This window comes from Mus caroli, chromosome 7 (assembly GCF_900094665.2).
Source record: "Mus caroli chromosome 7, CAROLI_EIJ_v1.1, whole genome shotgun sequence".
NCBI lineage: Eukaryota > Metazoa > Chordata > Mammalia > Rodentia > Muridae > Mus > Mus caroli.
In genome coordinates, this window is record NC_034576.1 from 3245744 (window position 1) to 3257224 (window position 11481).

General features: G+C 44.8%; 1 protein-coding gene across 1 annotated transcript; it reads left to right on the plus strand.

Annotated features, from left to right (window-relative positions):
• Positions 1-3741: 3741 nt before the first annotated feature.
• On the plus strand, positions 3742-4668 carry LOC110297653 (olfactory receptor 1019-like). The gene has a single exon (XM_021166542.1). It carries the CDS (start codon positions 3742-3744, stop codon positions 4666-4668), a length of 927 nt encoding a protein of 308 aa, XP_021022201.1.
• Positions 4669-11481: the final 6813 nt, after the last annotated feature.

The window sequence follows — 11481 nt, forward strand, 5'->3', positions numbered from 1 at the left end:
CACAGAATATCATTTCATCCTAGAATCAATGGTCTGTGAACTCTCATTAGCCAATGAAAGAAATGAGGTTCAAACCTAGAGGCTCTGTCCACTTACAGCTATTGCTACTCACAGCCATGGAGGTGGCTTTTGTAAAGTTATGAGAGATGTAGATGGTGTGGATGGAGATAATAAAGTCCCTCAATGGCTTATCTGTACACCAGCTAACCTCATTTAGTTATTATGGCAACTGCCTGAGAGAGTATTAGCTCTATGCATTGCCAATGAAGGAGCTGGGGGACTATCTCAGTTGCTAACTTGCATGAAGCTCTGAAATCAATGTCCAGTACTGCATAAAACCAGGCACAGTGGTGCACATGTGCAATCCCAGTATTTGAGAAGCTGAAGGGAGGAAGATGTGTTGAAGAACCCTCTAAGCTAGTGAGTTCAAGGGCAGTCTAGGTAACATGAGATCCTGTCTCAAAGAAAATATTGCGGGGGTCAGCAAGATGGCTCAGTGTGAAGGTGTTTGCTCCCACAACTAATGGCCAGAGTTCAGTCCCAGGGATCTGTGTGATGGAGGTAGTGAACTGACACTCCCAGGTTGTCTTCTGGTCTTCATAGGTGCACTGTGTCATCAATGTGTGCTCAACTTACGCACAAATAAACACACTAGTGGAAGATTAAAATCCATTGCATTGCAGATAACGAAACAAGAAAGTAGAGCAGTTAATTAGCGAAGAGTGGGTCTGGGGACCCTGAACAATCCACCTCTGGATTATTCCCATTTTTTTCTTACCATAAGATCCTATCATTAAAAGAAAGGGGATTCAACAATCCAAAACCAGTCATCCAACCAATCAACCAAAACAAACAAAACTCTAAAACAACCACAGAAAGCTTAACAAATAACATTCTCTAGCAGAAGGAAAAAGTTCAGATTCCCAATAAGACAAGACCCTTGTGTCTTGGAAGTTTCCCTGGGGCTCCAAAGAGCTGTGGGGGTGGGGACAATGTCATTGCTAACTCTACTACAAATGAAAAGAATCCCTGGCAAACTGTGTGTGTGTGATAATAACAGCATAGTGATGGTTATCCTTCTGCACACCACACAACAGGAAACAATTCACATGCAAATCAGTTTCTCCAAAAGGCAGTGAAGTTGTTGGGTGGATGCTGTATTTCTTCTAGTAGGTTTTTGTTATTTTGGGTTATTTTTGCATTTCATTTATTTAACTGTTTGTGGGAGATACATGCTAAACACACACAGATACAGACACACACACACACACACACACACACACACACACACACACAACACACCGAAAGTAAGTTAGTGGGAATCAGCTGTCTCTATTCACCATGTGGTTTCCGAGAGTTCAAACTCAGGTTGTCAGTCTTGGCAGCAAGCACTAAACCCACTGATTTATCTTTGCTAGTAAGTGTTCTGTTTTGTTTTTGGAACATCATTGTGCATTTCAGTCTCTCAGAGCACTAATACATGAGGTTGCTGTCTGATGATTCCACTGAAATAAGTATAGTCCCTCAGTTTATGCTTGTAAACCATCTCATGTAGATGCCTATATCTTGAAGAGGGACAGCATCTTCCTGGAAAGAGGAAGGAGAGAAACTGGGAAGCCTCCTAAGGGCGGAGCAGATGGTGGTGTTTGCTTAGTATTTTTACTTATGAGTAGGACAGGAGAGCCAGGGGGTCCCAGCCAAGCAGCTGGCATGATTCTGGATTGTTTTGAAGTAATGGCATGGTCTGGGTCTTCCAGCCATACCTGGGGAGCAAGCTAAGAACTGGTGAGTGAGGGAGGGAAAGGCATTGGGATGAAGCTGTGGTGTTTGGCAGTCACCCTGCCCAGTGACTAGTGTGGCTAGAGCACAGGTAGCCTATTGGTGTCTCTGCACCACACCATACAGGTGAGCAATAGAGAACTAGGTGCAGCTATGTGCTGCTTCCAGCAGGAGATGCTGGGGAGTAAAGAGATGAGTAAGAAATGATCTCTGCTTTGGAGGAAGGAGAGCAGACCATTAGATCCCAAACTGGGTGTTCCACCTAAAATACCGTGGAGTTTTCTAGTAGTGTGCATGGAAGCCTGGTGATGTGGTTCAGTTGATAGTGTTTGTCTGGCATGCATGAATCCCTGGGTTCAATGCCCAGTACCACCTAACCTAGGTATGAGCACGCATACTGTTGATCCTAACACTAGAGAAGTGCAGTAAAAGGATCTGGTGTTCAAGGTCATCCTCAGCTACACAATGATTGTTTTTCAAGACAGGGTTTCTCTGTGTAGCCTTGGCTGTCCTAGAACTGGCTCTGTGGACCAGGCTGGCCTCAAACTCACGGAGATATGCCTGTCTGTGCCTCCTCACAAGTGCTGGGATTAAAGGCATGCACCACCACTACTTTAAATGAATTTAAAGCCAACCTGAGTTTTATGAGATCTTGCCTCAATAGAGGAAAAAAATAGATGGATGCATGGTAAAAAAAAAAAAAAAAAAAGAAAAAAGAAAAAGACCAAAGCACTGAACTATGAAAGCCATAGACAGATACAAAGTGTCTTCCTCTATTGCTCTCCAGCTTATTTTTTGAGACAGGATCTCTTACTGAACCTACTACTGTCAATTTTACTAGAAGGCCTGGCCAGCAAGCCTCCTACCTCCCCAGGGCAGGGTGAGGTGGGGTGGGGTGGGTGGGATGGTGTAATGTATGTCACTAGACCAGCTTTTTCATGTGGGTGTTGAAAACCAAATTAGGTCCTCATGCATATCTAGCAAGAACCTTACAATGGAGCCACCTCCCTAACCGGATAGGCATAGGTTTTTACATTTTAATTAATTGACAATATAGGAAAATGAGAGATTTTACAGGCAGATCTGGAACTGGCAAACCTCATTCTCTTCCATATGCAGTGTCTCTGTAGGTATTGGAGTTTGGGATCTCAGTGGAAGACAAGAAACACATGTGGGTTTTAAGGAAGAAACATGGGCATTCTCTCCAAAGGCAATGAATTGTTTTAAAAATGCTTTTATTCTTTCTTTGTAACTTTCATACATGTATACGATGTATCTCAATCAAATTCACCCCTCACTTCCCCCACCAACTCCCTCCCAGACCGCCCCCCATGTCTCCTTCACAACTTCGTGTCCTTCTTACATAATCATTAATTTTAGCAAACTGAGTTCTATTAGTGTTGCCCATATGTTTGGGGTTTGGGGCCATCCACTGGGGCATGGCAAACCTACCAGTGATCACACCTCAAAGAAAAGGGACTCACCACCATAACTACCATTTATTCCTCAGGTAGAGGTGGAACCTCAGAAGCCTTCACACGCATCCATGTTGAAATTATGTCTCACTTGATCTTGTGTAGGTAACCACAGGTGCTTTCGGTCATGTGTGCAACAGCCATGTCATGGTCAGAGGACAGCTCTTCAGAGCACCGGTTCCCCCATTCCCATCCTCTGGGCTCTTACATTCTCTCTGCCCCCTATCCCATGATGTTCCATGGTGCCTGAGAGAGAGTTGATAAAGGTGTTCCATTTGTGGCTGAGCACTCACAGCCATTTGTCAATGCTTTCAATGGCAATATGTCTCTGCATTCATCACTGTCCACTCCAGTAAGAAGCACCTCTGATCAAGGCTGTAAAGATACGTATCTCACATCTTTTTTTCTTCCTTTCCTCATAGGTCCTTGCTATGGTTGCTGATTCTCTTCATGCCCACTCCTTGTTTCGAGTTTCCAAAGACACACCATGGCCAATCTCTCCACAGTGTCTGTGTTCATTCTCCAGGGCTTCTCCACTGTTCCTGCATTACAGTTGCTGAGCATGGCCATCTTTCTTCTCATATACCTGGCTGCGGTTCTGGGGAATGTCTCTATCATGATAGCTGTGACTCTTGACTCTCATCTGCACACACCCATGTACTTCTTCATCAAACACCTCTCCCTAGTGGACCTCTGTTCTACATCCACCACCCTGCCTCGGGCCCTGGTGGCTACCATGGCAGATACCAAAGAGATATCCCTCCCAGCCTGTGCATCTCAACTCTTTGCTTTTGTCTGCTTTGGCTCTCTGGAATGTTTTCTCATCACTTCCATGGCTTTTGACCGCTGTCTAGCCATCTACAGACCCCTGACATATGGGGTAACCATGAGTTCTCAGACCTGTGTGTCCCTGGTAATGGTGGCCTGGGTCAGTGGCCTCCTCTTTTCTACCTTCCACATGGTCAACACTTTCTCATTGCCCTTCTGTGGTTCCAACACGATTGATCACTTCTTCTGTGACATCCCCCCACTCATGCATCTAGCCTGTGGTGACACCCAAGGCCATGAGGCTGCAGGTTTTATAGTTAGTGGCTGTGTCATCATGACTTGCTTTGCCCTCACCTGCCTGTCTTATGTTCTTATTGTATACACAGTGGTTCACATCCGTTCTGCAGCTGGCCGCTGGAAGGCCTTCTCCACGTGTTCCTCCCATCTGGCCACAGTGCTTCTGTTTTATGGCACTGGAAGTTCAGCCTACATGCAGCCCACAGCCCACTACTCCCCACTTCAAGGGCGCATGGCCGCTATATTCTATTCTATCTTCATGCCAACTCTGAATCCACTTATCTACAGCCTCAGAAACAAGGACATGAAAGCAGCTCTGCGGAAGCTTTATCCACAGGTGCCGTCCTAGAACCTGGCACTTAGACATGGGAAGGTCCAGAAACCAGCTTACTTTTCCTCTTGAAACCATGCTGAAGACCATCAGAAGGGCCACTGTTACTCTCTGGAATAGTTACTGGCCACTTGTGCTGCTTTATAGGGGCCAAGGCAAACTGTTTACTTATTAGCCCATGTGTTGACTGGTAGTTTACTTCCGTGGCTGTCCACTTTCTAGTGTTTCTGTTTCCTCCAGACTGAAACATGTGGCCTGGTCAAGGAATGGAGATGGCTTGAGGCACTCACAAGAAACTTATTAGAATCACTAAAGACTCTCACAAAGGTTAAGCAAAGAGACTTGGGGTAGCTGCCAGCATTTTGTGCAGGGGCCCACAGTAACACAGCGTTCCCAAGACTATGGCCATGCTGAAGTGAAGCTGCTGCCCAAGGTGTCCACATTCCCCTACTTAACCCCACAACAATGGTGCTGTAATTCACTCTAATAAACTCACTGGCCATCAAACCAGACTTGGATAGAATCACTGCTTTGTTCAGCCACTGCCCTGAGTGGGCCGAGTAGGTGTTTCTGTGCCTCTTCCTAGGAAAATGATGCATTAGATATTCATATATATTAAAGAATAAGCAGCTGCCTGCTTTTGTAAGATGGGGCTGGCTTGAATCATGTAGTGTGGTCTACTGAGTGAGGCTTCTATGAAGCATTCAAGTATCTGGGTTCCTTGGCAATGCTAAGGCAACCCTGCTCCTGAGATGTTAGGGTTTTATCATTGAGAAATGTATGGAAGGGTTTACCCCATAATAACTACTACACACTGGGACTGGAGAGATGGATCAGCAGTGAAGGGTAGTTAGTGCTCTTCCAGAGTCCAGAGTTTGAGCATCCTCAATCAGGCAGCTCACAACTGCCATAATTCTAGTCCTAGGGGATCCAATGCCCTTTTCTGGCCCCTACAGGAACTGCACTCAAGTGCAGAAACACTCACATAAACACACACATGTGTGTGCGCGCACACACACACACAAACACACACACACACACACACACACTCAGTTCACACAGAAATGCATACTTGTATATGTAAAAGTAAATCTTTTTAAAAATACATATTTCTTTTTAAAAAAGGTAGGGGCAGTATGAGATTTAAAAAAGCACTACTGGCTGAACAAAGGCTAAACAAAATAAAAAGGTTAATATCGTATTCTTAGTGCTAATAGTAAATGTAAGATACCTCTTACCAAGTAAAAATGCTGGCTGCTGATCTTGACAACTCAAGTTCAATTCCCAGGCAGGACCCATAAGATGGAAGGAGAAAGCTGACACCTGAGTGTTTTCTTCTGAGCTTCACACATGTGCCTTTACACATGCATAAATACACACACACACTCACACACAGAGTACATAAACATGCACACACACTTAAGCACAAACAATGTAGTATGTTTTAAAAATATTTTTTATTATCTTACTTATAAACTCATTACAACACACCAGAAGAATTTCGATTAGATTTCAATGTGGAATAACAATCATGGTCATCACATCTTTTTAAAAGCAGAAAAATCACATGTACACTTATAGGCAGCATAATGATTGAAGAACCAAAATTACAAAAATTACAAAGAATGTTGATGTAAGACAAATTAAGAAAACAAACAAACAAACAAACAAGACAATGGCCCCGAAGCAGATCCCGCACTATGCAATATGGCCTTATCTGTCACTCGTTATTCTGCGTCAACGGGCTCCGTAAGGATGAGGAACCTTTTTACACAGGTCAGCAAGCTCAACTCAAGAGTTGATAAATAAAAACCTCCACAGTGAAGCACCCTGTTTACAGGGGGTTAGATTTTGAAGGCTTGAGAAAGCAAAATGACCAAATGATGTCATTGAAGCCTTGCTGGAAAAAAAAAATTCAAAAAAGTCTAAAACTGGCCGAGGAAAGCACGTAAGTCTGGGAGGGAGTGGGTGTTAGTCTTTATTCTATAAAGAAAGCAGTTGGTGTAAAGGAAAGATATTAGAGAAAAATGATTGAAAAGTGTAGGGAAACACAATGTGCTAGCATTTTGTCTAAGGTCTGCCCCACAGTTACCTGGCAATGGCCAGGTGTGCCTGACTCACTAGAAAAGGGGCTGCTCACCCCTTCTTCTCTCTCTTGCTCTTGCCTTCTTGCTCCCACTCTGTCCTCTCGCTGCTTCCCCACTCTATCTCCATTCCCTTCCCTGTTCTCTCTCTCTCTACATGTTCATGGCCAGCCTCTACTTCTCTATTCCTCTACTCTCGTAGTCTCTGCCTTTCTCTGCTCTACTAACCTCTCTCTACTACCCTCTCAACTCCCCTCCCAATGTCCTGAATAATCTCTATTCTGTACTATATTGTTGTGTGGCTGGTCCCTTGTGGGAATGGATGCCTCAGCATGGGCCTGCAGAGGCACCCCCCCCCATACATGACTACACATTCACCAAACATATTTCTTCTTTATCATTTAATGAAACACAACATTTAGTGCCAAGATTCGGATTTAGAAACTCTTCAGGTTTGCACCCTGTCCATGTTCTCTCTTTCATTCTCTCTCTCTGTCCAGGACTCTGCTCCCACATTCTGCCCACCAAGGCTACCACCACCCCTTTGTGGCTGCTCGAGCTCTGCTGCAGCTGCAAGAAAGCAGCTTTTGCCCTGCCCTCTTGTGCTTCCTGCACCCTGTCTGGGACAGGATGCTGTGCTACGTTCCCCTGCCACCACATTTTCCTCTCCAGCCTCAGCACAGTGCTGCCCTTGCCTTCTTTACTCAGCCTTGAGTGGAGTTACTAGGATACAGACCACTACTTTAGGTGCTTCCCTTCCCCCACCCACCGAGGATTCTGAAAGCACTGGGTTGGGGCGGCTGGCTGCTAGGAGGAAGTCCTGCCCCACTTGCTTACTCACACTGTCCTCCCTTGGTCCTGCCACCGTGGTGCCGGCTTTGCCCATGACCACAGCAGGCCTGGTGCCTCCGTGTGCACAGCCCTGATGTCTTGACTCTCTCGCCACCACTATTGTGGCTCCTTGCGATCTGTGTTCTTCAGGCTGCAAATGCCTCCCATGCCCGAGCCTCAATTGCACATGCAGGTGTTCCTGTCTCTTGCTCCATCAACTGGCCCATCCCACTGCCTGCTCGCCCACCAGTTCCTGTCACAGTCCTGAACCTGCCTGGACACACTCACTTTCTGTCACCATGGTCTCAAGCCACCATTATAATCTTTCTTATTTCTTTACATTCTGGTCCACACCAACTCTAATCCAAGAGTTTCTCTACTAATGTAAAATGTGTTTTTCTATACTATGCAACCTGTCAAAGTTACTTAATTGTTAACAATTAAGATGTTCATTCCTATTCTGTCTTGGTAATTGATTTTTGCTATTGCCACTAAATTATAGTGTGCTATATTTACTATATACAGTCTCAAATAATTTAACAAATATAAGTTGTCTAACTCAGATATGACCAATAGACACAGTTCTCAAACTTGTCAGAAGTCTGTTAATATACATCAATACTTAAGCTCATGACAGACAGAATCTCACAAAGCCTGACAGTAACCACTACCCCCTCCATCCCAAGGTCTCAGAAGGTTTTGGGCACAGCTCCAAAAGACTGCCTGGACTGTGGTATGATAACCACTGAGAAACACCACCATTGCCCTGCCCAGGCTTGTTTTACACTAGACAAAATGGAGAGTCAAATGCCTCATATTGCCTAAAGTCAAGGTGGGTCACTTCTCATTTCACTCTATCTATTCCACAGAGAAAAAAAAAAAAAAAAACCTCTCAATCTCTGGGCTTGAAAGCCAGATTGACTTCACCAAGTTGCCATGGAGACCACAGGGACCTGGGAACTGTTTGGACTATAGATGATTAATTATAATTTTTATTAATACATTTCTCCTAGACTGTAATTTATTCTTCCCCAGATTTCTGACTACATTGACAGCTAAGGTAGCTGTAGCCTGACAGCTAGAAAACAGATCTGCCTCCTTACCCTAAGGTAATCAACCACTATCAACAAATCCAGCACTCATTAATAAATTTGTTAACTAGCTAAGACTGCCAGATTTCTTACAGACTTCACATTAAACGATAGACAAATTCCACAACTACATTTCCCATTGTATTACACAATGCCAGCTGGGAGGAATGACCACATGTCACTCTGTATCAACAGCCCCCACAGAGAACAAATCAATGTTTCCAAAATTAGTCTATATATATTAAGAACTTCATAATAATTTTACACCTTTGGATCCCATCAATTCCATTTTGCCAAAATTTCTCTTAAGAAAGCAATCCTAAATTGATGGGGCAGGGGGTGGAGGGCAGGATATAAGTACCAAGATTGTCATCCCAGTATCACTTATAATTATAAACACACAGAACCAAATATCCAAACAACCACATAGTAGCCTCACATGTATATGTCCCTGCCATGCACCTAGAAAAGAGGCAACAGTGGTGACAATAGGGTGGTGGTGACAGAAGTTCTGCAATGTGCAAAACTGAGTGAACAATAATGTTTGTTCTTGCATACAATGGCTAAGGAAATTCCATTTTGTACCTGGCATCTACTTTAGTAGCCGTTGGCCTCTGACCTAAAATCCTGAAAATCCTAGATTCTTGCCTCTTTCCTCAAAACTGTATTGATACTGGAATTTACCACCCCAATAAGACCATATAAAAACCACACAGGCCAGTTACCATAATTATATGCTATATGCCTAGATTGGGCAGATCTAACATACTAACTTATTCAACACCTGGCTACTTGTGGATTCTTCTGGCCACATGATTCTAGCTCATCTAGGCTCCTTCCTCCTTCTCTTTTCTTTCTCGTGCCCCTCTCATCCTCCTCTCCTCTCTACCTGCCCCCACTCTCAAACCTCCAGTCCCACTTTTCCCCTCCACTGCCCAATCACAGGCTCTAGCTTTTGTGGACTAGTTAAAATGGGAAGAAGGTTCACACGAGATCACCTGACTACCTGATATACTGCTTGTTGGTATCAGGAACCAGCTTTACAGTTGCAAGTCACCTCGGAATCCAGTGATGACAACAGGGATCTGCACATCTGTTGCTATGGCAATCGTCATACATTCTCACATTCCCAACATTCACCTGGCTCATTTCCCACCCTTACCTGTGAGCAGTTACATTACTGTCCAAAAAAAAAAAAAAAAAAAAAAAAGGCAGATCCTTCCTGACCTTTGCTCTCTCTCTTTTCTCCCTTTGTCTCCATCACCCCCTATTGCCCCCTTCCCGCACAATAAACCTTTCTCACGTGATACAGTATTGACCTGGTGTGGTCTGCTGGGACGCTAGATGTGATTCTAACACAACATTGCTCTTTGGGGCAGGGGGACAACCCCTCTTGAGGAAGCAGAATTAACATCAGAATACAAATAGCATCAGGCTAACCTGCAGCACTGTATAATTCGTGTGAAATGATTAACTGCCTGCTCCAGCTTCTATAAAGATGCTTGTTGCCAGGGCAGGGGATGTGAGGCAGTTCCTCATGTAGTCAGGGCAGGTGGGCAATTCCTCAGTGTAAGTTTTGCAGAAATGGAGTAATGTACTGTTTGCCTTTAAAAACCTTTCTGCCATCTGCTTTTGCTAGAATGTTTCTGATTTGGCTTTGAGATGGCTGCCCTGCAAGAAGAATTGGTACATGTGAATAATTTCAATCTGTATTGCATCTGTGGTCTTTTCTGAAAGAAGTGTGTGTCTCGAATTCCTTAACATTCCTGGAGGCCCCAGTGAGTTCCTGGGGGACACCAGACTCAAACCTTGAGGTTCAGGATAGGCCCTTTAATGGAGGCAAGTTGAAGGTGGACTTGGGGACCCCGGGACACCTGAGGTCATAAATTAAAGTCACTAGTTGAGGATAGGTCCTAGAAAAGGGTGTACCACAACTCAAAGGCTCTTGGCCAAGTGGCCTTAAACAGGAACATGCAGAGGAATATCCCTTAATTATCTGATTGGCTAATAAAGATGACAAATAGTCAATCACTGGGCAAAAATGAGGAGTGGGTTTTCTGGGCAATACAGAAAGAGAAGGGAAGGAGGAGGAGTTGGAAAAGACAGCCAGTAGAGGAGGACAGAGAGAGAAGTCGGAAGGAAGATGGAGCAGAAGCATATGACCTGGAGGAACTGCAAGTAGCAAGGGACTTCATAGCTGGGGAAGAAAGTGGTGTAGAGGCATATCTGCCCAATATAGCCATGCAGTTTATAACTACAGAGCTGAGTTGCATTTTTCTTGCATGGGTGTTGGAGATTTACCACAACAAAATGGTGCAAAGTGTATCGAGTGGAACTCAACTAACCTGAGATAAATGAGCACTTCCCCTCCCCTCACCCCAAACACAAGACTGGGCTGCAGCAGTGTGTCGATTAAAAGCTGATTGGGTCTGAGGGGCCTACAGAAAACTGCAGAAAGGCTCTCTCCCCAAGCCCAGGCAGACAGCTAAGGCAGCACTCCAGCCTGGAGCTGGACTTGGACAGTGCTGTGTAGGACTCCCAGGGAAGGACAGGAGACTCTGGAGCACAACTGCCTGCGAGGTAGTTTCTGGGCAGACACAGTGAACTGATCAGGGTATCTATGCCTGAGAGAGCCTTTCTGTGTTTGCTTCCCTGTATCCTCCATTGTGGGGCGCCGCTATCTTCCGGTACTGAGTCATTTCCTCAGTACCAACTAGTAAACATCTAGTTTGCGCCTGCGCTGGAAATCCCCGCCCCGGGCAGCTCCGCCTCAGGGATAACGTCATATGGGGTGATCAGTGTTGAGCCAATCATGGCTTGCCACG